Source organism: Tyto alba, unplaced genomic scaffold (genome assembly GCF_018691265.1).
Source record: "Tyto alba isolate M040663 unplaced genomic scaffold, T.alba_DEE_v4.0 Super-Scaffold_6, whole genome shotgun sequence".
NCBI lineage: Eukaryota > Metazoa > Chordata > Aves > Strigiformes > Tytonidae > Tyto > Tyto alba.
Genome location: NW_024881327.1, coordinates 15,179,507 through 15,205,701, shown reverse-complemented (window position 1 = coordinate 15,205,701; position 26,195 = coordinate 15,179,507). Strand labels below are relative to the sequence as shown.

The 26,195-nt window shown below is 40.5% G+C and overlaps 2 protein-coding genes across 3 annotated transcripts in view; one reads left to right on the top strand and one right to left on the bottom strand.

Moving 5' to 3' along the window:
• Window positions 1-7,995: 7,995 nt before the first annotated feature.
• Window positions 7,996-18,553, top strand: LOC104368469 (alcohol dehydrogenase class-3). The gene is made up of 9 exons (XM_042808111.1): window positions 7,996-8,078; window positions 10,736-10,837; window positions 11,790-11,931; window positions 12,513-12,600; window positions 13,356-13,575; window positions 14,207-14,467; window positions 15,173-15,308; window positions 16,221-16,359; window positions 18,252-18,553. Exons 1-9 carry the CDS (start codon window positions 8,067-8,069, stop codon window positions 18,274-18,276), a joined length of 1,125 nt encoding a protein of 374 aa, XP_042664045.1. The 5' UTR covers window positions 7,996-8,066; the 3' UTR covers window positions 18,277-18,553.
• A 2,204-nt stretch (window positions 18,554-20,757) lies between these two features.
• METAP1 (methionyl aminopeptidase 1) overlaps window positions 20,758-26,195 on the bottom strand; it is a 30,075-nt gene continuing 24,637 nt past the window's right edge. For both annotated transcript variants that reach the window (XM_042808086.1, XM_042808087.1), the window contains exons 9-11: window positions 25,521-25,664; window positions 23,066-23,131; window positions 20,758-22,898 (exon numbers count right to left, since the gene is read on the bottom strand). In XM_042808086.1, the coding sequence (XP_042664020.1) occupies window positions 22,738-22,898; window positions 23,066-23,131; window positions 25,521-25,664 (371 nt within the window). In that variant the 3' untranslated portion in view covers window positions 20,758-22,737. The remainder of the gene's footprint in view (window positions 22,899-23,065; window positions 23,132-25,520; window positions 25,665-26,195) is intronic.

Genomic DNA, 26,195 nt, shown 5'->3' with positions numbered 1-26,195 from the left:
AAAACCACAATCTGCTGTGCATAAAATAATAAAACAAGACTATTAAAGTAATTAACTCATCTGAAAAGAGAGCTCAGATTGTTCTTGAGAGACCATGTAGATTAGCTTTTTTCCCATTGCAGGATCAACTCTCTGATCATTCCCGAGAGATGACTGGTGCTCAAAGGCTTCCAACGATGATCTATTTCATTACCATTTCAAACTGTATCATACTGTCAAAGTTAATCTTCTCAGAGAGGCTAAATCTCCTGCTCAACCTTATACTTACTTTTTATGTTCCTGAAGACTACCTCGCCCTTCCCATCATGAAGCATTACCTATTGTCTTGTCAACTGCATTCCTGTTTCCACAGCCACTATGATGTTTGCCTTTCCTCTACCCCCAAATAGCAGGATATTGCTAACTCACATTCACTTTGTCATCCACTATTCTTTGCAAACATTTTTTTCCTGCAGAACTGTGTTTGATTTGTCACTCACCATCCTATGCTGATCACTACACTCAGTTGCATCCCATTTCTTTAAAAGCGTTCCCCCAAACTGTCAGGATCATTTTCTAATCCTCTCATTCAGTGTGCTTGTAACCCTCCTGCTACCTGCACATCTAATGAGTTTACTCTACTCCAACATGAAAGTCACATAGTAGAGCCGACTCTACTATGGATTGTGCCCAACAGCTTTAGGTAGAGGAAAAGATTAAATACATTTCATAACAGGATGTGCATCTATTTTTTTTGCTTTAGCCAGTACACTGGGGTCTGAATTTCTCATATTTGCCTAATAAAATACAAAAGGAGAAATACTTTTTCCACTATCCTATTTACACCCTAAATGGAAAGATTGTTTCATGTTATGTTCCCTTGTGGAATATACTTTAATATTTTTTTTTAATAGTTTCACTAAAATACTGTCTGGAAATATAAGATCAGTGACATTTTCTAGCATAAACTTATATTTTGCTGCAATCCCAAAGTCCCTCAGCAAAAAAACCCAGATATCACTGAAGTAGCATCAACTTCAGCAGCCAGAGAGAATTTGGCCATTGTGTCTCAGTACTTTTTTAATCCAGTGAGCCTCTCTCCAATGTCTACATTCCAGCTCACTGGATTAGTGATAAGTGGCAAAAGATTCAACATAGATTGGACAGCGGAGCATCTGAACAGTATTTCTCCAGAAAGACTTCTGTCGTGACTTTCATGGGGACTGTCAGGAGCCTGCAGTTATGGGTGAGACCGGAAAAAAAAAAAAACACCTCATTGCAGACAAACCCCACCACATTGGGTGCCTGTTCTACAGTAGCACTGCAAATTGTCAGTCTCTTCTCAGGGAGTCTGTTGCTCGGTCACAATTTAATGACTAGAGTATTTCAGATTGCTCAACAACGGTTTGCTGTTCTGGAGATCATCTAGTAATCTTGTTACTGAATTTCCAAACCCTTTAGCACAGTCAAGGATTTTAAAACTACCTCTCCCTTTGTATAATGTTTTTCCCTGAAACTGGAAGGTGATATGAGGAAGCAAAAGTAATACCTCTGCAACTGAAAAAAGGAAACACAGATTCCTTCCATGAAACAGGGCATCTGAATTTCTCTGTGTACATGTAAAGATGAAATGATGATTTTCTCCCAGAAGCTTGGAAATTTTAGACCAAATAATCAACCTGCTAAATTTTCTCAAGCTTTATAAATCAATCGTTTAGTAAAGAAAAGAAAGAAAGCAAAAAAAATGCCATTTTTGAATTAGCAAATGATTTTCTGTAACTATGTCACTGTGAGCAATCGATAAGGACTTTGGTGAAGTTGCAGCATGGATATATTTTTATATATGTACATGTATAGCCCATATATATTGTGTATATCTATATTTAAGTTTGTGGAAAGCACATCTTGATTTTTGCACCATCATACAATGTGATGGAAACACTGACTGGAACAATTTAGTTTCTTCATTGTCAGATTTGGAAACATGCCTGGCTAAGAGTACACTGTGCACAGAGCCAGAACACAAGTTGTACCCACATGCACATGTAGAAAACACCCCTCCACAGTAAAATCATGTCAGAAGCAGTATCTGGTGAAAATTCAATGGAGTTTCTCCTCCAACTCTTTTAGTGTTGACACCCCTCCTGTGCCTCATAGTTTCTACTGCTGCCTGACCCTGTCTTTTCTTTCTTAATACGAACTTTTAGCACCTCTGTCCCCCATACCTCCTGCCCTACCTTTAAAGCTAGGGACTGCTTACAACATCAGAGTCAAGGTGTCCTTCAAAACTCTGCCTGGAGTATCTCTGTTGGTGAAAGCTCATAGTTATCATAAATCCATTTCAGAGTCTCATACATGAGAAGGAAAGCCTGCTTGGGACATCCAAGTCATAAGCAAGAAGTCAATAATTACACGTGTACACAGTATCTCAGTTTCACAGAAATTATTCATAGAACAGTGCCACAGAAACAACCACCTTATCTGTTTTACAGTGGAAATCATTGGAACTGCCTGCCTCAATGAGTACAGCTCTCATTAGCATTGTTTACATTTTGTTTGTATATAACACATATTTTGCCTGTAGAACAGAAACAGAATCCCTTTGCCATGCCTATTATGAAATACACAACTTGGCAAGCCTGGCTGGAAACACAGGTTTCATGCTCCAAATGAACTAGAAGAAAAACATCTAGAGAGAGAAAAAATTCCCTTGTTTACCCAGCACCATTACCAGGCAGCACTAACAACAACATTAGTATGGAAACTGAAGCAAATTATATCAAAGTTACTTATACTGTGCATGGATGGCTCATGTTGTAGCTCCTCACAAGACTGCAGGTATGGCTCTAATGGTATCATAATAGACAGACCCTCCTGTGTTTCAGTTTGTGCCCACTGCCTCTGGTCCCATCACCAGGCACCACTGAGAAGAGCCTGGCTTCGTCCTCTTTGCACCCTCCCTCCAGGTGTTTGTACACAGGGATGAGATCCCCCTGAGCCTTCTCTTCTCCAGCCTGAACAGTCCCAGCTCTCAGTCTTTCCTCATAGGAGAAATGCTCCATGCTGCTAATCATCTCTGTGGCCCTTTACTGGACTCTCTCCAGTATGTCCATGTCTATCTTATACTTGGGAGCCCAGAACTGGACCCAGCACTCCAGGTGTAGCCTCACCAGTGCTCAGCAGAGGGGAAGGATCACCTCCCTCGACCTGCTGGCAATACTTCATCTAATGCATAGTACTAGCATCTAATGCAGCTAGTACTATATTATTTGAAGCATATTATTTAAAGCGGTAGATAACTTCCTTATTATCATGTAACATTTATGCATGTATACGTGGATGTGGTTTCATTTTTGCAAATGTTGTTGTACTTTTAGTATATTTCCAGCACCAAGTCCCACTGAATATTACAGCGCAGCTGTGCAAAATCCCCAGTGTGACCTGTGAGCAGGTCATTCTGCTAAACAAACCCTTCTTTCCATGTTGAACGTTGGACCCATAACACTATGATCGCTTCTGACCTCTTTTGAGCAACTCTTATCCCAGTCCATACCCCTTTGAACTTCTGGAAACTCCTCAGCGTGATCAGCAATTACACAGCACATCATGAACACACAAACGAATTATCAAAGGTTACCAAATTCCATCTTGCCTGCCAATTTACAGTAACTTAGAACTCACATAGAACTCACTTTGCCCTGCTATAAAAGTTACCCATAAATCTCTTAACTACTTTTTAAGCATAAAACAATAAGACTGGAGGTAATGAGATAACGCCAAAACAATCTGTTAAATGTTTTAATTGAGTTCTAGCACTTCCTTACCAAGAAAACTCCACAAGAAGTTCTTCCCAATAAATGTTTCCCTAATGCTGCATGTGTGTCTGCACAGCCTTAATTTTATACTAATGGTAAGTCTTAAAAAAGGCAATCAGCCTAGTAACTCTGTAATAAATATGAACACATTTATGCAGGACTGGGACTCAAAATTTTTTTTCCTTTTTGAAAAAAATCTAAACCTAGATGAAACAAAGTTTGATTGCTATAAAACAACTCTGCCTTAAGTCAACTGTAACTTGCACTTTATCAATTATTTTGAATTGTTGCTACGCGAAAAATGGTGTAAGGACTTCCGAGCAGTGACGAGTTCTGTCATTACAGCAGTGCCACCCGGTGGTTACCTGTCACTGCCCTCCCTGCATGCTGCCCATCAGCTTCTGAACGTGCTGCAAGCGTTGCCTATTTCTGCCCAGCCCAAGCACCCGGCCGCAGCAGGCATCCGCGGCCGCGGTTTGCCCTGTGCACAGTGGTGTGTGCGTGGGCACACGCGTGTGCAGCCCCCAGCCGCTGTCCCCATTGCTAAGCCCTGGGACCAGCCACGACATGACGAGTGACAGTGGGAAGCTGTCCCCCTTCCCCTCCCTCGAGCCAGCGAGTGTGTTACTGATAATTTTCGAATAACTTGGAGGTTCTCCCTTTGATAATGATCACTAACTGGGCAGGACTTCAAATTTCAGCAGGCAATTAGAGAGCTCCTCAAATTCTGCCTGATTCCTAAAACATCACTGGTTTCACAGCTGACCAAATAAGTACGTTTGAAAGACTAGCAAAGACATTTATATATACCGGAAGAAAATGCGGTCAAGGGCGAGTAAGGAGGTGCCAGCATAACCCTTCCCCCACTTTTATCTTTAAAATTTCCTTTGCCTAGTTAGTATAATATTAACATATTAGAACCAGCACATAAAAAATCAGCTTTTTATGTTTTATTAGATTTTCAATTAAAGAAAATACCTGAGAATATTTAATCACAAAACTTCCCAAATGATTTATTTCCATATCTAAAATATTAAAAATCTTTCAGCATCCCAGCCTCATGTGTCTCTACTGCAAAACTTCCATGGTCATTTTCATACTTATTTTGAGTACATCTAATTAACATGGGTCTTTGTTTTGAAAAATTATTTTACTTTAGCATCATGGTAGGATTAATTAGTGAATACTAAGATTAATTAGTGAAATTATTCCTAAAGTTTTTCCTCTGGAAACAACCATTTCTTGAAATACTGGATAATATTTTAAATTTATATTTGTATTTACAAAACCAGAATATTTTCATTAACTAAGAATTACCCAAAGAAATATCAATCAGCTTTGAACATTTTAAATGAAAACAATTTTGATTTTAAAAATATAGTTACATATAGTTTAACTAAATATAGTTAAATATAGATAAGACTTCCTAATTTTTTTGAATGCTGCATAATTCCAGTACTCCAGTACTTCATAGGAAAACGTAGGAAACATATATCAGAATTCAAAATGATGGTTTTGAGACCAATTCCCCACAAAAAGACTGCTACACTCAAGCTTCCAAAAGCTGAAACCTATGCACAGGTTATCCCAAGTTTAATAGGGTTGTTCTAATGAACTGTATCTATCCAAACTACTTAAATCACACTGGATTTATTTGGGAAATTATATTAATGGGAGGAAAAATTACCTCTGGGTGAATTTAGCACCATTTCTGTTTGAAGAAAATAATCCAGGCAATGTTTGTGTGAATGCTTTTCAGTTTTGCCTATGGGTAGGCATGTCAGTCCCCCCCAGCCTCTCTGCGCCTCCACACCCTGTTCACCAGCGCGTGGGGTTTGCAGCCAGCAGTCACACTGCCTAACCATCACCTCCCAGTTCTGATGGTGGCACATGGTCAGCTTCTACCATTGGCACACAGACTGTGCGGGGATGAGCACCCCCCTGGCAGATCATTTGCATCTCCTTTCAGCATATACTGGCTGCCAAGCTTGCAAGTGATTTCTTGCCCTGCACCTTCTTGCATTTCAAAGAAGTCAGACCAAGGTACAGCATGCCCTCACTAAAAACTAATGCCTCCAGAATGGGCACAACTGTACAATTTTAAAAAAAAAAAAAAAAAAAAAAAAAGGTAATGCAGCTCACTAGTTGTTTGGGGCTTTTCCCCCCACTTGCCACGTGGAATAGAGAATATCCTCAAAGCAAAAAGCAAGATTGCCAGCCTCTCTCCCACATGCTCACAGTGCTTCCAAGCTCTCCTATTTTCTCAATCCAAACTGATGTTCCTGATGGCAAATAACATTTGCTAGAACACCACCAAAACCAACCCAATGTAAAAACCACAGTAGCACTGGGAGCCCTCACCTAAAGAACTTACATACAAACTTGAAATATGCATGACAAGGTATAGATAGTTCAGTCAAGAGCACAGTGTGATAACTGATTTACTTGCATGGTACTGAGAACAGGAAGAAAACTGCAAAAACACTTACCATGTCCAGAGGCTTCCAATAGTACACAGCAACACTGGAGGCAGCATCACAAAACTGCAAGGGAAGGAAAAATTAAAAAAAAAAAAAAACAAAACAAAACAACCACTTTAATCTCTGAAATTGGACAATGAGCATTAAGGACTTATGATTTATGTATCTGTGCTTTTGTCTACCAGAATCAGTACCTGTAGTTTCCAGAATGTCTAAGATACTAACAAAAGAGCATGTGTAAAGTTGAGCTGAACATAAAATGTTTGGAGGCTTTTTGGAAGTACTGGCAAACGCAGGGCAACCAAGAACATGAAATTCACAGAAGGTGGAAGAGCTGAACTGAACCAAGGACATGGACAATGCCTGCTTTGATTTCAACAACAAGGTTTTAGTGATAGCCAGTGAACACAAACTGAAGTAATTAGTGGAAAGCTTCAAGAAGACCATGGGACAGACAGCCTGGCCACGTGTTCTTTCATTCCTTCTCAACATCTTTCAGCATATGTGAAACCTGTATAGCACTCTCACTGTCCAAATTACCTTCCAGCTAGGTGTCAGCTCTCCTAAGCCTACAGATTTGTCATTTTAGTTATTAAATTCCCTGTTATTTTTATGTTACTTATCAAATGTGATAGCTGTTTATGTTGCGTCGGTTAAAGTTTGTTTTGCCCCAAGCTGGTGCTGTTTTCTAACTGTGGCATTTGCTGAGCTTTGTTAGCATGTCACCAGACAACAAAAATTCCATTTCTTACTCAGCAAGATTCAGCTACACCCTGCAATTCCTCAAGCACCAGCACCCCTCATGTAAAAACCCAACAGCCCGCGGCAGGACTGTTCACCTGATCTTGCACAACCATGTCTACAGATCTCCTAAGAAGCCCTGCCTGGCGAAAGAAGGTTCAGAAAGAGAAACAGTGCGAGCAGGTTAATGATCCCACCTTGTAACTATAACCCCTTTGCTTCAAAGACTGCTCGATGGGATCTCAAGGGGCGCAGCGAAAACATCCATCTCATTGCAAATCCCTTAGCCTACACTGGAAAGGGGCTGCCTTCACCCGGTTTGAAGCACACTGCTGTCCAGTAAACCCTCCACTACTACGGTTTAGCCAGCCGTGTATAGATTCAGGTGCGAAGGACCCACCCCGGAGACTCGAGGATAGCTCCCACCTGTGTCCAGGTGAGATACGGGAGGTACTAAGCATCTCCAGACCGGGTGCAGGAGGGGGACTGCCTCGAAGGGAATGCACTCACGGGCACGCACTGCGGCCTGTGGGGAGCAGTGCAGGAAGGGGCAATTGCATCCCACGACTTGGGAAGGATGCTGGATAACCCGATGTCGACAGGATAAGGGGAGTAGCCCCATTAGCCAGGACAACGGGTCTGTTACCTCACAGGCAGAATAACGTAAATCTGCCTGCCGGGCTCACGGGATTGCGTTGTAAGACGTTGCTGCCGCCTTCAGAAGCCACAAAACCAGCCACCCCGCAACGCGACACGGTGAGGAAACAGCCACATCTCCGCCCGTACCGGGGTTTGCGGGAAGAAAAACGCTGCAAGGGGCTTGTAACCCCCTAAGGATCCTCCTGCCCTACCACCCCGGCGAGGAACTAGGTGAGGGAAGGAGCCCGCCGCGCGCCGCCCCTCACCGGCCGCAACCCTCGCGCCGACCGCCCTTGGGGGGGCGGGAGGGGGAGGAAGGGGGCGCTGTGCGCATGCGCGCCGGCAGGGGGCGGGGCGAGGGGGGGGGCTCCCTCCCCTTTCCCTTTCTGCCGGGCAGCGGGCTCGGCACGCGATGGCGAGCGGGGTGAGGCGGCGCGCGGGGGCGTTCCGCGGGAGCGTGGGGTGCGCGGCGGGGCCTGCGGGGCCGGGCCGGGCCTTGGCTGGTTTGTGTGCTCCTGACCGAAAATCGCAGTGGGGGGAAAGGGCGGGGCGGCGCGTCCGGGCCTGCAGCGGGTTCAGCGGGGACGAGGCAGTTTCTGTCGCTGCTGAAGATCTCCGTTTCGCCTTCAGTGAAGTAGTCGCTTGTAGCTGCGCGCACGATCAGCTCAACAGTTGCGTTCCTGTGCTGATATATTAACGGAGAAAATGAAGAACTGGTGGAAGTTGGGAGTTGGGGTTTTTTTGTTTTTGTTTGTTTGTTTGGGGTTTTTTTTCCCAGTTGTTGGCTTCAAGATTTAAAGCAAAGCAACAGCAGAAAGCTTTGCATATCGAAAAGTCAGAAGATGGGGCTTTTCTGATGTCCACTCTGAATAGTCCAGGGGCCTTTATGGCTGTATGAGCTCACTATGATTTCAAAAGTCAGCGCCTTTAAAAGCTTCTCGATCAGAAGTCATTATTTCAAAATATGGTTCCAGATGTATAATGTTAGTTTTAGGAAGATCAGAATTTATCCCACAAGGAGATTTTAATTTTCTCTTTAACCCTGTGCTTAACTAAGATTGTGGAATTCCAGATTTTAGGAATGCAGTCTCCTGTGCGATAACAAGTGACTTCACAAGGGGAAGATGAGGGAGGGATTGATAACCGGTAAATGATTTACTGAATGATAGCTTCTCTTGCACTTTGTGCCTTGAATTTAGCTTTTTTGGCAAAAGCTTTGGTATGTTTAGAGATTATGACCAAATGCCCATACTGTGACTCCGCAGGTACTTACTACTTCACATTTGGTGCATTTTTATACTACTTTGGCAATAAAAAGCAGGGCAAGGGGAATTCACAGTTGTAGGTTAAGGGTGTTCCTGTCCAATCCAGGCCCCTGCTGGCTGTAGAAATGGGTACCTGATTTCTGTTATAAACCTTTGGGCCTTTTAGGTTTGGCAGTATTTATTTTAGCAAGTTTAAACCAAGGTAAATCTCGGCAGTTCTGCTACTACAGATACAGTGAGGGTATTAACTCATTTTGGCAAAGACAGATACTGTTAATTGTACAACAAAAACACTACATAAAGTCATAAGCTACCCGTAATTTTCTCCTGTACGTGCAGGTGATGAATCAGACCTGGCAAGCACAATGAGTGGTCTTGGTGCTGTTATTTCTTCCAGGCAGTGAAATTTCAGAAAGGCTGGATGACTGTATGTCTGATCTTGGGAATTTGCATTCATCCCCTTTCAGTGATTCCACGGGAGCAACACAGCTAGTCTGAACACACAGAATGTAATTTTCTTATATTGGCTTATAGTGCATGCTATGAAATGCTTCATATTTCCAGCTGTTTGTAACAACGGCTTAGACCTTGTTTGCATGCAATAAAATCAGTGCAAGTCTCTTGGTATAACTGAATTACGCCAAAATACATGGATGCTATTCAGGAGTAGATTGCAAAGGCATCTGTTCCAAAGTAATCAGGTCTGCAGAGGTATTCCTTGCCAGGTTTTATGTAGATAAGGTCTTGAATTTGATTTCACAACTCGTCTATGTGTCCTGCAGGAAGGTATTGCATATCGTGTTTGCTGAAAGATGTTGTGTCTGTCAGAAAGCAACATACAGATTATTTGATACCCTGCCTGTTTTACCCTGAAGGATAGATCTGGAGTCATGCTTTGTAAAACTGGTATCTAAGGATACTCCAGATGCTTACCCTTGTAGCACCTGAAGCTGCTCTGGATTGTATGGCTACAATGCCTGCTGATTTCCTCAGTCAGTTGTGCATATATACCTGTTGATAGGATTTAGTTTACAGATCGTGCTCTTTCATCCAGGCTCTGAACCACCTGGCATGAAAAGCTTCCTGGGATGTACAGGTGTGATTGCAGAGCAGGATTTGGCATGGTGCTGAGCGCAGTGAATGAAGGCTTGCTAACAGTAATCCACACAGGCTCTGCAGAAGTGCTAGTGCACACCATCTCGTCAGTAGTAACCATATAGAAAAATCTCTCTGGTCCCTATGCATCACTGAAGGGCTTTGCATATCAGCTGCATGCACACACATCTCCTTGCCAAAATCTTACTCAGAAGCCATCCTGATAAGGAACAAGAAATTCACTCGTGATGTGGGTCTCAGACCATTATGTGACTTCCAGTTCGCTTTCTGAATTTTTTAACTTTTTTATTTTTTTAACTTCAGACACTCTGTGCTCAAGGCATACATCTTAAATGAATGCCAGTCTCTTATTTGGAACCACCATTTTTATTATGCATTTTATTAATATTATTTATATTTATTAATATCTCCTAAGCACTCCTGGGTTTGTTACGTTTTTTTGCTTGATAAGAGAATGACGAATATAGCTCAATAAGAGAATCATGACAGATCCATATTTCAGATCTTTGTTTACTCGTGATTATTTATCTTCCTGAAAGCAAATGTAGGGCAATTAAAGCTTTGTTTTGAAATTATGAATTTCAGATCTGGGATTCTTTCCAAAAGCCAGTAGTGTTTCTCTCATTTTCTCACTTGGCTGAACAAGAATTATTTTAAATGAACCATACAAATGATGTCCTCTTCTTTTGTTGTCTTTTAGGTTATTAAATGTAAGGCTGCTGTTGCCTGGGAGGCAGGTAAACCTCTGTCTCTTGAGGAGGTGGAGGTTGCTTCACCAAAAGCTCATGAAGTTCGTATCAAGGTAATTAAATCAACTGTTAGTTGTATGCACTGTGTTTTGGAAGACTAACTATTAAAGCTGAACAGTTTGTTTACCAACAGAAGAAATGTTGAATGGATAGCATTAGTTCATTAGTGTCCCAGCTGGCTTTACAAAAAAGAAAATTATGGTATTTAGATTTTCTGTTTATGAAAAACAATCTTAATTTGTACTGGTCTCACTCACTTCACAGTCTGCTATAAGCATTATGGCTGGTCTTGGGGATCAATTCCAATTGTTACAGACTAAGCTCCCACAAAACATCTGAGCTAGGAACACCATGATCTTACTTGAAGGGCAGCAGCTTGTGACCTGCTGCAGCTGTGCAAGATGCTGGATTTTACTTCAGTCAGGCCATAAACTACTGGCTGCTGAGCTGTGATTGATCTCTTCGATTCCTCATACCCAAGTTTCTGATTTGATCAAAACTTTCCAGTAGCCCGTCTCTGCCAAAAAGTATACATTAAGGTGAAATCTGTCTGTAGAAGGGGTTTCTGAATGGTGCTTAAGACTTAAACTGGATTCATACAGTACTGAGAGTTCTGTGTGGTCTCTCTGGTCATTTTACCTTTGAGAGAATAACTTATTTCAAATCTGAGATGCCAACCTACTTTAAGATGACTTGGCGTACTGATTTCTAGCTTTAGGAAACCAGATGTCATCATCTACCCATTTCAATGGCAGAATTCAGTAGATGGAGGTGAGAAAAGATGTACTATCATGATTTTACTTTTTCAGAGTAAGAAAAAGTGCCTTGCCTTGGCGCTCCTGTGCCTTGCCAGGAATTGAAACCATATTGGCCATATCACAAATGCTGCCAGGATTGGCAAATTTGTCCTGGCAGTTGTTCTGAATTTCTGACCAAAGGGAAATATTTACATCTGTGCTACTATTCTGTTCTTCAGGGTGCCTCAGATTATATATTTCTTCACAGATAGTTGCCACTGCTGTCTGTCACACTGATGCCTATACTTTGAGCGGTGCTGATCCAGAAGGATGTTTCCCTGTGATCTTGGGTCACGAAGGAGCGGGAATTGTTGAGAGTGTTGGGGAAGGAGTAACAAAAGTAAAGCCGGGTAAGAAAATACACATTTTCTGTTTTTGTTAAAAGTGTTGCTTTACTACAAGTTCAGCTGTCAAATTGGGCCACAGAAATGCTATATTGCAGGAGTTAATATAATGTCTTGTTCTGGGGTGTATGCCTGTGTAGATTTCTCATGTCAGTGAGATACAGCACTGATTTATTCCATATGCTCTTGGTTTAATGCTTCCAAGAGCCCAGCATACCAATTTCTAACTTGAAATTGGACCAATATAGTTAAAGAGGTCTTTTTTCAAATGATGCTTGTTACCTCTTGGTTTAATTAAAGCGCTTAAAAATGTTTAATCATGTTGGTCACTGTTGATTTGGAGTTGTTTTGTTTTACAGTAACATTTCTATTTGTTCTGGAATGGTTAACTTCTGACTGGCTCTCTGCTCAGAGAGAGAAAAGTGTTTTATCTAGCATCCTCTATAAACAATGCTACGGTTTTTAATACACAAATAAGGTTTTAAGTGAACACGAGCTCGCATAAAAGCCATGAAAATTGAGTAACTTCATTTTTTTCCTAATGCCTTGCTTGACTTGATAACTAGCCACAGAATATTTTTTCACAGGGGACACTGTTATCCCTCTGTACATCCCCCAGTGTGGAGAGTGCAAGTTCTGTAAGAATCCTAAAACAAACCTGTGCCAGAAGATAAGGTCTGTATGCTTTTTATTTTGACACACAGTATAGTATTTGTTCAATGTATACTTGTTCTAGTTATCAAAAGTAATTGTCACGAGTTACCTTTGAAGAATAAATCTCTTGATGCACTATTTTCCATTCTTCCTTAAAATTTCTTTTATTTTTTGTCCTTAAAGACATCTGTTAATCTGTTTTCATGTATGTGAAGGTGTAAACTGCTAGCTTGCATCCACAGCTTTGAAAACATAAACGCTCCGACTCCGTATTTAATCCATACTTAAGGGAAGGACTGCAGGGAATTTAACTCTTGGGAGTGAACACCAAAGCTGTCAAGTGGTACAGAATTATACAGAAAACTTTTTCCTTAACACCTGCTTCCTCGCTAAGTTTCCAGCTCCCATTCTGAAAAAAAAAAAGAGCCTCCCAAGCCCAAACAAAAACCCCAGTGACAATTATAATTGACAGGTGCTATTCAAGGGAGGTGTACGGAAGGAGGTGAAGGTGGGTGTGTGGTACCCTGGCACAAGTTGTTAGCGTTGGTTGCTAACAAGTTGTACATGTTGATAAATTCCATTTATCTCAGTGCTTCCATGGAGGAATTAACAGCATGGAGTTTTAGCACCTAATTCCTGTGAACTCCTGGGTTTATTGGAATGATTAAAAAGTAACAGTGCAAATATGCAGCTGCATCTCTGCTACTTAACAGATTCTGTCTGGTGAGAGTATTTACTGCTTAAGACTGACTGAAATTTCCTGCCTTTGCCTTAAGAATTACTCAAGGGAAAGGACTCATGCCTGATGGTACCAGCAGATTCACCTGCAAAGGAAAGCAGATTTACCACTTCATGGGAACTAGCACCTTCTCCGAGTATACTGTCGTGGCTGATATCTCAGTGGCCAAAATAGATGCTGCAGCACCTCTTGATAAAGTGTGCCTGCTGGGTTGCGGCATCTCTACTGGCTATGGGGCTGCTGTTAACACTGCTAAGGTAAAGTTTCTGGTTGCCTCTGGCTTTTATCTGTAACTGTATCTGAGCCTGTCATGGTTTGAACTCTGAGGGCAACTGAGCACCACGCAGCTGCTCGCTCCCCCCTTCCGCCCCCAAGCGTTTGTTCCATCCATAGCTTAGGGACTAGATTAGGACTGTAAACATGATGACCAAATTTCTGTTTCTTCTTCAACTGGGAAAGTTTAGCTTCTCCATAAAGGCCAGATAAGGTTAGAAGAACCTGATGCCGGTTAGAGGAAATCCAGGTAGAAGGTTCTGCATCCTTTTTGATACCAGCTACATATAAATCACTTTTCCAGTTCATCTTAATCTTGCTGCAAGTCATTCTGTTAGTTTGAAGCTCAAAGTGAGACCGAGCTGGTAGATGAGTGGGCATGAGTCTCGGATAGGTTATGGGAGTCAAATCTTTGGGCAAAAAGAAAAGCTTAGTACCTAAAGAGCTTTTGATTGAAGGTTCTGTATAGTTTCCCTTATCTAAGTGATAAAGTGTTGTAGCCATATATACTTGCTTCCATGTTTCCTTCATTACAGACTTCTTAACCTATGTTTCCCACCGATGTGCAAGAAGGAATTTTCTCTGTGTTGCTCATGACTCTTTTCTTATTCCTAGGTGGAACCTGGTTCTACATGTGCTGTCTTTGGTTTAGGAGGAGTTGGGTTGGCAGTTATTATGGGCTGTAAAATAGCAGGAGCGTCCCGGATCATTGGCATTGATCTTAACAAGGATAAGTACGCCAAAGCCAAAGAGTTTGGAGCTACTGAGTGCATTAGCCCTCAAGACTGCAAGAAGCCCATACAGGAGGTGCTGGTTGAGATGACTGACGGGGGTGTAGACTACTCATTTGAGTGCATTGGTAACGTTGGAGTCATGGTGAGTGTTTGCATAAGGGTACTACGTAAAGGGAGGGGAGAGCTAGCTGCCACTTAGTCGTTTAGTTAAATAGCAAAACTAGCTGCTTTCTTGTTACAGAAAGCATGCCAAACTAATTTATTTACTTTTAAAATAGTAATGATAACTGCTGTGACTAAGAAGGCCAATTTACATCCAGTCCTAACGAAGGAAGATGTTACTAAAGTTGAAAATGGCACGTAGGATTTACAAACTTTTTTCCTTAATGGGAGTTCTTTGAAATCTTGAGTTTTCATATGTTGACAGTTGAAGCGCTTAACACAACATACTGTGCAATGAACAGTAAGACCTCAAGGACCACTCAGTACTTCCCAAATTCCTCAAATAATTAATTTAACCTTCAAAAAGTAATTAAAACAGCATTCCTAACTGTCAGTAACATGGTCTACATTGTCTCTGATTACAGTTTATCCCAACTCCTAGTGGGAGTTCAGAGTGACTTTTCTGGAAGCCAGATGGGATATAAAAAGAGCAAAGTGAATCTTTTAATGGTATAAGGAGCCTGAACCAATGAAAAATTTGATGTAATTTTCAGTGTGTTTATTGTTCCTTAAATACTAATTTAAATGATTCATTAACTGGGGGAAAGGAAGTGCAACCTGTGCCAATCTAGGCAGCATAAACATTAGCAATAAAGGCTCTGCTTTGTCCTATCCATCTGTGAAGAGGGCTGCCTTGGAAGCCTGCCACAAAGGCTGGGGAGTCAGTGTGATAGTCGGAGTAGCTGCTGCTGGTCAGGAGATCTCCACACGGCCATTCCAGCTAGTAACTGGGCGGACATGGAAAGGGACCGCATTTGGAGGTAACTCTCTTTTGTTATGGGGATAAAAATAATTTACTGTGGGTTAAAGCTGGGAAGAACACACTGCCTTGCTTTTGCTAGTGCAAGAAATGTACTACTGACAGGCTATTTGTAAATGCTGTCTTGACTTCTAAGATAAAGACTTCTAAAATTCCTACAGACAGGCTACAAATAAACACATTGGTGTGATATCTCACATACTTGGAAGAGAGAATATAACTATATGCTATTAATTTCTAAAGGGATGGTATAGAGGGATTGCTTTATCACCAAGTGAAGGTTTGGTTCAGTTTGATCCAGTGAAAGAACCTAGTCTTTGGGGAGATGGGATTCACATAAACACGTCTGTGTTGCTTAATCACCAAACAAACTGTGGGGCTAACATAGGAATGTGCTATGAAGAGCTTTAAAGTAAAAAGCAACAAGTGCTTGATACACATCTTCTGCTGTCAAACCAAAGGCACGTTGAGACTGTTACAGCTACCGATAGCTTGGGGATTCAGCAATTGCTGAAGTTTGTAGAGGTATCCAAAATTGATGGCATTACACCACCCTTTTTCCAAGTAAAACAAAATGTAGCTGGGTTGTAAAGAGCCATAGAGGACCTGATAGAGATGCCTCATGCATGGTTTTCTTGAATGAGGGCTGTCATTATGTTGAACTCTAAAATACCTAGTGAAAGGTTAGTGCACTTACGTGCTTGGATAATGTGTGCTCTTGCTAGACCTAGTTGTCCTCTTGCATTCCTTTACTCGGTGCCTACCTCGAGCAGGAGTGACAAACATGTTACTGATCTCCGTTCCTTTTTGTATTTATCACCCAAGTGCCCGTTTAAGGGTTGTATTTTTTTTTTCTCTGTTTTCCGAGGTGAGTGAAAAGAGCACAAACAAATGCATGCTTTCTGTCTTTCAGGCTGGAAGAGTGTAGACAGTGTACCGAAACTGGTGACTGACTACATGTCCAAAAAGATCAAGGTTGATGAGTTTGTGACTCACACCCTGCCTTTTGACAAAATTAATGAGGCTTTTGAGCTGATGCATACAGGAAAGAGGTAATGTTCATAATACTGAAAGCTGTAGAAGACCTTTCTTGACGAGACACTGTCAAAATACGGGTTCCCTGCCCACTGTCATGTTTTAAACAGGGAGGATAAAGGCTCATGGATACCATGCACATTAATTCTGAGATAAACAAATACACTTTCTCTGAGTTTCTAGGCATGTGCCAAACCAGGCAGAGAGTAAAAAGCAAGCAACAACATATAAGGCAAATACACAAGTATGGAAAGGTGACAAAGGGGACAAGTCAGTCTTAGGCTTCCAACTTTGCTAAAACATTCTTTCTCAGAAAAAGAAATATAAAGAGACTGAAGGGGGAGTTCACATTAATACATTTTTACAAGTCACTAAGCTGTTAGTCTATTTCAATTAAATAGTGGATTTCAGTATATTTTTCAAACTAGTTAGGATAGATTACCAGCACAATCACTCACTTAAAATGATCTTTCACTATGCTGTTTTTTTATAGTATTTTCTTCTCTAGTTGAATTGGAGTAGAACATCCATATGATGGGTTTTACTTCTTAACATACAGCAGTTTCTCCCCCTATTAAGATAAATGACATTTTGGACTGTTCATACTGCAGACTTAAGCCACAGCTGATTCAACTTCCTAATGAGGTCCACTGCATATTAAAGTGACCCTACTTGCTGGTAAAAAAACCTGCTGGATGTGTGATGAGCCTTGCTGCCCTTACAGCAGTGTATTTTGCAAGTAGTGATCAACCTGCAAAACCAGTGCAAAGTAGGGTGTTCTTATCAGAGGGATATATTGGGTGACGCTTGTAAAGCCCAGATAAGGGCATGGATGTGCTTGAGGGAAAATGAGGACCAGCACAGGGATAGTGTGGCAGAACTTGTATTTGCAGGTTAAAAATCTAACCCAGAAAAGAGGAAAGGATTAGACAGTTTCAGCCTGAGGTGTGTTAAAGCTTGTCCTTCTGTGTCATTTCAAGAGCAGGCCTCTCTTAAATGAGAGTTTTAATGAGATGCTTTGTAATTTGTTGGAAATTCAGTGACTCTTAATGAGATAGACACTGGTAGCTCTAAGAGTAGAAACCAGCTGATTTAGCAGACTAGGTCACATACTTTTGTAGATCATGTTTTGAATGAAGGGAATTAATCAGCAGATGAACAAGAAGAAAAATTAGAGAGATAGTCTAGTAAAAAAAAAAGATAATATTTTCCTGCGTATTTGCACTAATGCAGGCAACTGTTTATCCATATTTAGGTTCATCTGCAGATGGATAAAAAGTTGCCAGCATTACCTCAAGAAACCAGCTTGGTCTTTGTATTTGATCTCAATCCATATTGATGTATTGTATATAACTTTTGAGAAAGTAATAACTTAATTTGCTTTATCTCTCACATTGCTATTTTGGACAAGTCAGTTAACAGTAACTACATCTGTACTTTTTACAACTGGAAACACTGCATCTATACAAATTTCATCCAGCCATTGATCCCATTTCCTAGTTACAAACTCTGGATCACTGCAATACTTCATTCCTGAATGAGCATATCCTATGAAACTAATAGTAAAAGTTAGTTAAAATTCTCCAAGCAGCCAAAAGAGGGAATGCCTGTAAATACTGATGTTCCTGATTAATATTCTTGGCTAGCTACTGAAAACTGATACTCACATAGTTTGAAAAAGCTTCCATTCTGAATATATGTTATTGGAGGAAAGACTATAAAAAACAAAGATAACAAGCATTACTAACCCATTTTTATCCAGAATTTTTAGTAAATATAGACCTAAGCATAACTTCTCTCTATTGTAAGAATTAAGTTAAAGTATGTCTCAGCAATGAAAGGGAGGAGTGAGAAGGGGGGGAAATGGACCTATGGGTAACTTTTTTTTTTTTTCCTTTTTCTTTTCAAGCATTCGAACCGTCCTAAAGCTTTAGAGCCAAATGTGGACTTTCCAGTTGGCCAGCAACATGGTAACTGTCTTTTTATAATGGAATTTCTGATAGAGGGTAGAATCAAGCAAATAAAGACTCACTGGGACTAAGATGACAATGTATTTTAGGGTGAGCATTCTGAATATTAAACAACAAAAAAAATCAGTAACCACGGAATAGCATTATATAATTAGCACTGATTGTGGAACTTCTATTTCTGTACTTCAAGTTCAATAGTGCCTAACTCAATCTACTTAATAAAACCTTATTTCTAAACACAGTGTTGGTTGGAATTATTGAGCATTAAGACTGTGACTATGATTGCTGTGTCTTGCTCTTTAGTGATTTTTTTTTTTTACAGTAAGTGTATACATGACAGAGGAAGAGCTTTCTTCAGAGTCAGTAGCAAATGATGCGGGATTCATTACACCAGGGAGCTTGCTAAGCACAGCTGGGTTGAGAAGCAGTGCTGATGTGCTGTAACTGTACTGAGAGTGGTGAGAAATTCCAACAGCTGCCAAGCTTCTGAGGCTGTTCTAAGACTACAAAAGATGTACCATCCAGCTCTACCTTGAAGCCAACTGTAGAGCATAGTGTGACTGGATAGATGACCTAAGTGTCCAGGTGTACCCATGTTTACTCAGGAAATCCATATCAACCTTATTTCCTCTTTGGCTCACAGTAGCTGTAGACAGGCCTCTACTAAAGATAATAGCATAGACTACTCTAGTCACTTGCCCTAGCACTGTCCTCCAAGACTTCAGTAGCACAGTTTTGCCATTTCCTTAAACTTATTGGCCATCGAAGCAGGCTTTGCAGCCAACACTGCAAAACCAGTGCAGGATTGTTACCTCGAGTTAGTCAGAAACAATTGTGCCCTTGAAGCAGGGAATGTTACTATTAAAGCAACGGTCTGCTCTCAAGAGATACAGGGGAATAACCATAAAAAGCATTGTGTGATAAAGACCTCAGGGTGTTGTGGGATGTGTTTGTTTGTTAGAGGAGAGGTTAAGTCTTAATTTTGGAGTTGGAGGATTTTTCTTAACTATAGTTGAAGTGATCTGCCTAGATAAAATTCCTTTGAATTGAAACCTGGAAGCAGTGACACAGGTCCAGAAAAATCAGACTGCAAAGCAGAGGCAGAAAGGCTACCCAGTTAAAGAAAAGTTATATACATAAAAAGTCAGTGCTTTTCAGTGAATCAAGGACTCTGATTAAGAGAGAAGTTTCAGGGTTTAGGGGACCCTTGTCAAAACAACTGTTCTAGAGAACTCTGATTGCAAATAGTTATTCGTATTAGAAATTCCCTCTTGCCACTAACAACTACCTTGCCCCAAGACACTGCTATACAACTGGGACAATTACATAGATAAAAATCCCTAGAGCATTCTAAAAATAGTTGAGGTAGCTGCATTTCTTACGATTTCTGAACAACTTTAACTCCTGTGAAGGTTATAAGAATTCAATTTTGAGCATCCAGAAGAAATAAATGAATTTGTACCAGGAAATTGAGCCCTCCACCACAGCAGTGAAGTGATTCTCAGTACTCTGTTGCACCAGAAATGCTAGCTGAACATTGGAGAATTCAGCAGAAAAGCTGCTATCAGGCTCTTCCAGCGAAGATTACTCAATAGCTACAAGATGGTATCAATAGAACATTAGCTCAATGTCTTAGGAAAACTAGCCCCCAAGGGGATCTAATAGAGTTTAAGTATTTACACTGTAACAGTTATTCCTCTAGCTGCACTGTCTAGATCAAGACTGTACACTCATGTTGTCTGCATTACATTATTACTGTACCCTAGAGTGTTTGTGGAAGGCAAGTCTTGTAATACCAGGGTGGGTCAACAAAGACATTTAGTGATACCAGAGCACTCGGGTCAAAGACTTACAGCTTCTTCCCAACCCAAAGAATTGATGTCCTAGCCATTATGTAGCAGTTTTCAGACTGTTTTGGGGTTTTTTTTGTTTGTTTTTTAAGTGGATAGCAACTTCTGTAAGAAACAAAAATAGGCGATTTCCCAAATCCAGCCAGCACAGTCTAATATGTCATGTTCAAGCAAAGTTACAGCTAGATAGGTGAAAAAACAGCCTTTCACAATATTTTTATCAATAAAGTTTTGTTCTCCAGGCTGATATGCTACCTCACATTGAAAAAAACCGGTGTAGATGCTGACTAAGCCTTCCACTTGATTAAAATAACTAGTAGTATGAAGTCAGTATAAGCAGTTTTTATGCTCTGATTTCAAATTTATAGGCAGCAGTACATAGCATCGTAGATTACCTATACCAAAAACATGCAGGATTACATTTGGTTGTACTGGTGCAATGATAAAGAGGTATTCAAGTAGCACATGTGAAGGTTTAGGGCTGGTTTTTAACTGGTTGCATGCATCTAGCAGTAGGGCTTGCACTAGTGCAGGCAAACCAGGATACAATTGAGAATACCATCTGGTTTTGGACCACCAAAAAAAAAAAAAGTTATTTCTGTTAAAAGCAGCTGCAAGTTTTATTTCGTAGACCAAAAATGAATCCCTCCACCCCCATCATACACACACATATAGAAAAGGCAAGACCGTTGTAACCATTCAAGTGAATGATATGGTGGGCAAACCTCCAGGACAGTCATCTCCTCAATACGTTACATCGCATTCAACACAGGCAATTCTACTCAGGTACTACAGTCTGTTTTTTTAAAATCTATCCACACACACGCATACACACACACACACGCTCTATATGCATCATTTCAGGTCACTTTACTGCATAATTAAAAACAATATTAATAAAGGTAATGAGAACATTGCAATGATACTCTTAGAGCAACAGAGGTCTGAGGCACTCAGGGCAGAGAAGACATTTTCTGGCAAATTTGGTATTTGGTAGAACATGAGTCCAGTTCTATGAGGCACTAACCCCTTCCCCCCACCTAAATTCTGCAGTGCCAAAGGGAGCCAAGGGTATTGCAGCACCTCATCTGCTTGGGTCTAATGTGGTAAGAAACTCACCAGACACCTTGTAAAAGGTGTATTTTATGTCCATGATTGTATGATTTAATGTCTGCATTGGTTTAACTATTTCTTGCATTACAGTGGTGTAAGACTGAAGTCTGCAATGGGGCCTGAAAAATTTCTCATTACAATTTAGAAGAAAAAAATAAATTCCCTCAGCAGAGACACCAAAGATGATGGAAACGGGCATGGGAAAATAAAGGGTAGAGAGAAGAGAGGCCTAATCAATCCACACTCCTTAACATGACAGTTTCCAGCTCATCATGACCCATTAAGAGAAAATAAAGGGGTATATTATACTAACATTGCTCACTGTACACAGTCTGAGGAAAAAAGATCAGTTTTTTATAGCTGCCTGGCTAAGACTTTCCAAAAGCATGAAACTCACTTAACTGGGGGGAGGAAGGAGAAATGACCTGTTTAAAAATTGCCAAAAAAAAAGGAATACAGCGTTGAAGGTGTTTCATTTTCTCACACGCAGACTTCTTTTCAGACATGTACTCATTTCACTAAGTCTTGCAAATCCAATCCCCCCACAGCTACTGTGGAAGTACCTTTAAAAATGCCCCACAGTTAACACACGCAGGGATCCCGTGAATCACAGGATCTTTTTGGTTCTTCTTTCATTCCCTTACCTGGGCAAGCCTCATATGTCAGCTCACCAAGCTTTTGGAGCAGGAGATGGCCTGCAAGTACTGCTTCACTGAGAAGCAGCTTATTCCAGGGAGCTGCATATAGGACAGAATTTATTAATTTTCCCTGTAGGAAGCCCATACTATCAAATCTCCAGCAAGAGAAACAAGTCCTGCCATTAACAGAGTGTCACCTACAGTCACAACCACCACAGAGGCCATCACCAGAGAGATAGGAACAGAGTTAAAGGTAAGAGTAGCCTCTTTGTGGCAACATGCATGTCTTTCTCCCTCCTGCCCCCTTTTCAACTGATAACCAAACAAGGCCCAGCCCGTTAGAACAACAGTATCTGCAGAAGCAGGAGCAAGTCTTTGGAACTAGAAATGCTTAAAATCTCAGGTGCCACTCACATACCAAGAGCAACAGGGCACACTGAAGTGGTGAAAAAAACCTGGATCCCAAAATATCAAGTCCCAGTGGGAAAGGTTGCCCACACTTTTCTAGCTAATATGTCAGCAACAGAAGCAATTGTGGGACTAATTGGAAGAAAGGTGCTAAGGAGATAATTGAAGAAAAAAAGAAAAATATAGCATATGAGTGTCGTAGGTAGGAGGAAAGCAGGAAATTCTTTAAATACTTCTCTGCTTTTCCAGACACTGGGTCAGGTTCTTCAAGATATTCCTCTTATCTACAATCACTGAGAACAAAGTAAATGATGAAATCTCTCTATTCTGTACTCTTAAAAAAATGCATAGTACAGAGACAAAAAAAAAAAAATAGATATATGTATCGTTCAGATCCACCTGCTCAGTCTAGACTATCACTGAGACATGAAATGGGGACGAATACTATCCAGCCGCCGGGTCAAGATCTCACAGCCTGTATCGGTGACCAGAAGTGTGTGTTCAAACTGGGCAGATCGCTTGCCATCTCTTGTTACTGCAGTCCAACCATCAGGCCATGTTTCATCTTGCCAACCACCTAAAAACATAAATGATGATTTTGACTGCTTTTAAGTAACAGATATCAGTTCCCCAGAGAGAAATGAAAAAATCTATCAACTGTACAGAAGAGAATCAGCAGCCTATTCCATCACTATTTAGTATTAAGCAAGAATAACCATTTTACTCTATTGTTAAATTGCTCACCTTCACAGATCATTGGTTCAATTGTAAATACATGACCTGGCTTCATGACTCCAACTGCCTTATTTTCTGCAATAAAATAAACACTCGAGTTAGAAAAAGTGATCCCATCTTAGTAAATGAATGAATCCTTGTCCTAAAAGAATACAGGCATATTGTGAAGTTGGAAAAGCACTTCAGAGATGACCTGTTCACTTGCCTATTTTTAATTCTACATTAAGATTTCCCTTAGTTCTCCCCCTCTCCCCCTCCTCCAACACTGCAATATTTACTCAAAGATCTTAAAATTAATTGCTGTCTTTCTCTCAAGCAAATGGAGTTCAACTCCAGTTCTATAAAAACACCAAACAAATGTAATACAGGAATTTCTGCAGACTTCTGTGATGAAAAACATAATTAAAAAAAAAAAAATCAATAACAAGAAGCAGCACTTAAGATATTCAGAGAAGGCTTGAAACATCTTAATTTGTTTCCACCGAACCATTAGCTCCGATAAATTGTCAAAATATGATTGTGGTTAAGTAATCCCGTGATTCCATTTATGAAAGACACATTGCCCTCCTGATTACTCTGAGTAATGGGGTCATAGTAGTGCCAGGGTGATAATGTCATATTTCTTTAGCTAACATAAAAAGGCAGAGAATTTCAAGGCATCCAGGACAAGAATACTGGAACTTTCTGATGTTATATACACCAAAAATGTTTATGTGGAGGCACACGAACTGATGCACAGCACGTCTCTAGGAGCGTAGTCTGACTGAAGAAAGGCTTCAGCCCGTTCCCTCTGCCCTGTTTCACCTTGAATGGCAGTGCAGCTTAGATGTGACTCAGCCTAGCATGTAAGAGCTGGAACAAACTCCAGGGTTGCACAAGAACCGTTAGTTCCAAGTTGCTTTGCTGCTGTAGACAATTTGCACCAATTCTTACATACAGATTCCCCATCCCCCTGTCTACCCTAACCGTGTAAATTTATTAAATTGTCTAAATCACCTAGGTGCTTGAAAAATTGCAGACATCAAGCTGACACAACAGCAACCAGAACCTTTTTCTTTTACTTAAAGGGTCTTGCCTCTATCTCCATCATCTGCTGGTATTTTTTGCTCTCAACACGTAGATGTAAGTTTCCGGTCTTCTGCATCTGAACAGACTTTGTCCTTTATTCCCTTTAGTTTTCATGATTTTGTTAAATAATTTAAAGACTCATAAAATGAGCTTTTTGCTTTTAAAAATCCTTTCACAGTAAACCAGAAATAATCAGCAGCTTTCATTTTTTTCCCCTCCAAGAGGCTTTAAGTCCCCTCAGGTCCTTCCACTTTGTTTTTGCTGTGAATCTGTATTTTAAAATACCAGAAAAAAACCCAGCATCTGCCTTTCTGGGAAAAGATACTTTGGCTCAATTAAAAAAAAAAAAAAAGTTAAAAGCTCCCAATAGCCAGGAAAGACAGAAATTTCCTTTTCCTCAGATTGCATTTTAATTGGTATAAAATGCCCTCCATCTCCAGAGAATCCAGATTTTCTTCATTTTATGTGACAAAAAGTAAATACCAGAAATTGATACCCTTCTATGCTGTGATCAATAAATTTTCCTCTGTTCTCTGAGAAAAAATAACTCGGGGAAATGACAACATGAAAAATCAGGGATTGCTAGATTATAATCTATAACTATAACCTGTGTTAAACCTTGTTAGGAGATGGGAAGATGGAGGCATCTGTCAGGTCTGAGGAAATAAATATCCTATCAGGGGAGCTTTGCAGCTGAAGTGGGTGTGAACTGTTTCTCACTGCTTCGTGGTACTGCTTCTATCCTTAGTTGTCCACTGCCACTTAAGCTTCTCTCCTTTGCCTCTGTGTATGCTGTTTCTCAGTCCTGACAGCAAAAAGTATCATAGGGACATTGCCATTTCCAAAAACTAAAGCTGAGAACCTGCTGGGGGAAGGGTCATTCCTCCTCTGCACCACACTGCAAAGAAGCTTCCTGGAACATCAGAGCACAACACTCAGATGAAGAAAATCAAAATGTAACAGGATCTAGATTCAGGCACAACACCCGTTTATATCATTAAAAAAAGCCTTTATATTGGAAAGTGGCAGTAAGTTTTTGCTTAGATCTAAGGATAGAAATATTTGCCCATTCAAGTCAGATGCAGATGTCTATGGTATTAGTTGGGAACTGAGGCAAAAACACCACACAGTTTCTCAGTACAGATGAGAGCTAACACTAACCATTAGTGTAGGCAGAGCCTGTCTCAGTATATAATGTATTCACCTTATTTAGGTTTATAAAGCATGCTAGGGTTCAGAGTTCAGAAAAGAATTCTTTTACAAGTGCAAAAATGCTAACGTGATGGCTGTCAGGCAACATGCTACTTTATTAGGATATAAGCAAGTAGTAAATTGGGTGCATTCATTGCAAACCACTTCTTGTTTACAGGACAACCTAAAGGGAATGAATACTCACTGGCATAATGTGGCACGTTAGGGGCTGTGTGGAAAAGTTTATGGATTCCATGCCCGCAGTAGCTCCGAACCACTGAAAATCCATTTGCTTGAGCATGTTTCTGAATAATGTTTCCCAGTTCTCTGTACCGAACACCAGGTTTTACTGCAAAATTAGAGATAGAGATCAAAATTTACAAAGCTTTCTTTCAACCTAACTAACAATCAAACACCATTCAGGCTAATATCTCTATAGCACTCACGGCTTGTATGGCCATCTGTTCTAGTACTCAACTTCCTATGATCACTTAATCCACCGAGTATATAAGTGAGTGCAATAACATGAGAGTGAGGAAACAATCTAATATAAAAGGGAGAACGAAAGAGAAGAAAACTCCTTCACAAGAACACGACTTTCTTAATTTCGTGGATGTAAGTGGTCATATAATAAAAGGTTGTTGAAGTTTGAAATTAAAGACAACAAAAGACTTTAAAAGTACTTGGTAACTTCTCATACCCAGAGTTGCAGTGCTTTTTCCAATGATTGTATGAACTATATTTGAATATACGCTTATCTCTCTAGTGCTATGTGAAAAGTGCACACAAATAAAGAGGAAAAATTATTTTAAGTGAAGGACCAAGAAAACAAACAAACAAACAAGATAAAACTGCTGTCTCTACTCTTAGACAAGATTTT

Excerpts from the sequence above, each read along its gene's own strand:
- LOC104368469 (XM_042808111.1), top strand. Across the intron at positions 10,838-11,789 it reads CTCATGAAGTTCGTATCAAG|ATAGTTGCCACTGCTGTCTG; the intron begins GTAATTAAATCA and ends ATTTCTTCACAG. Across the intron at positions 15,309-16,220 it reads GAAAGGGACCGCATTTGGAG|GCTGGAAGAGTGTAGACAGT; the intron begins GTAACTCTCTTT and ends TCTGTCTTTCAG.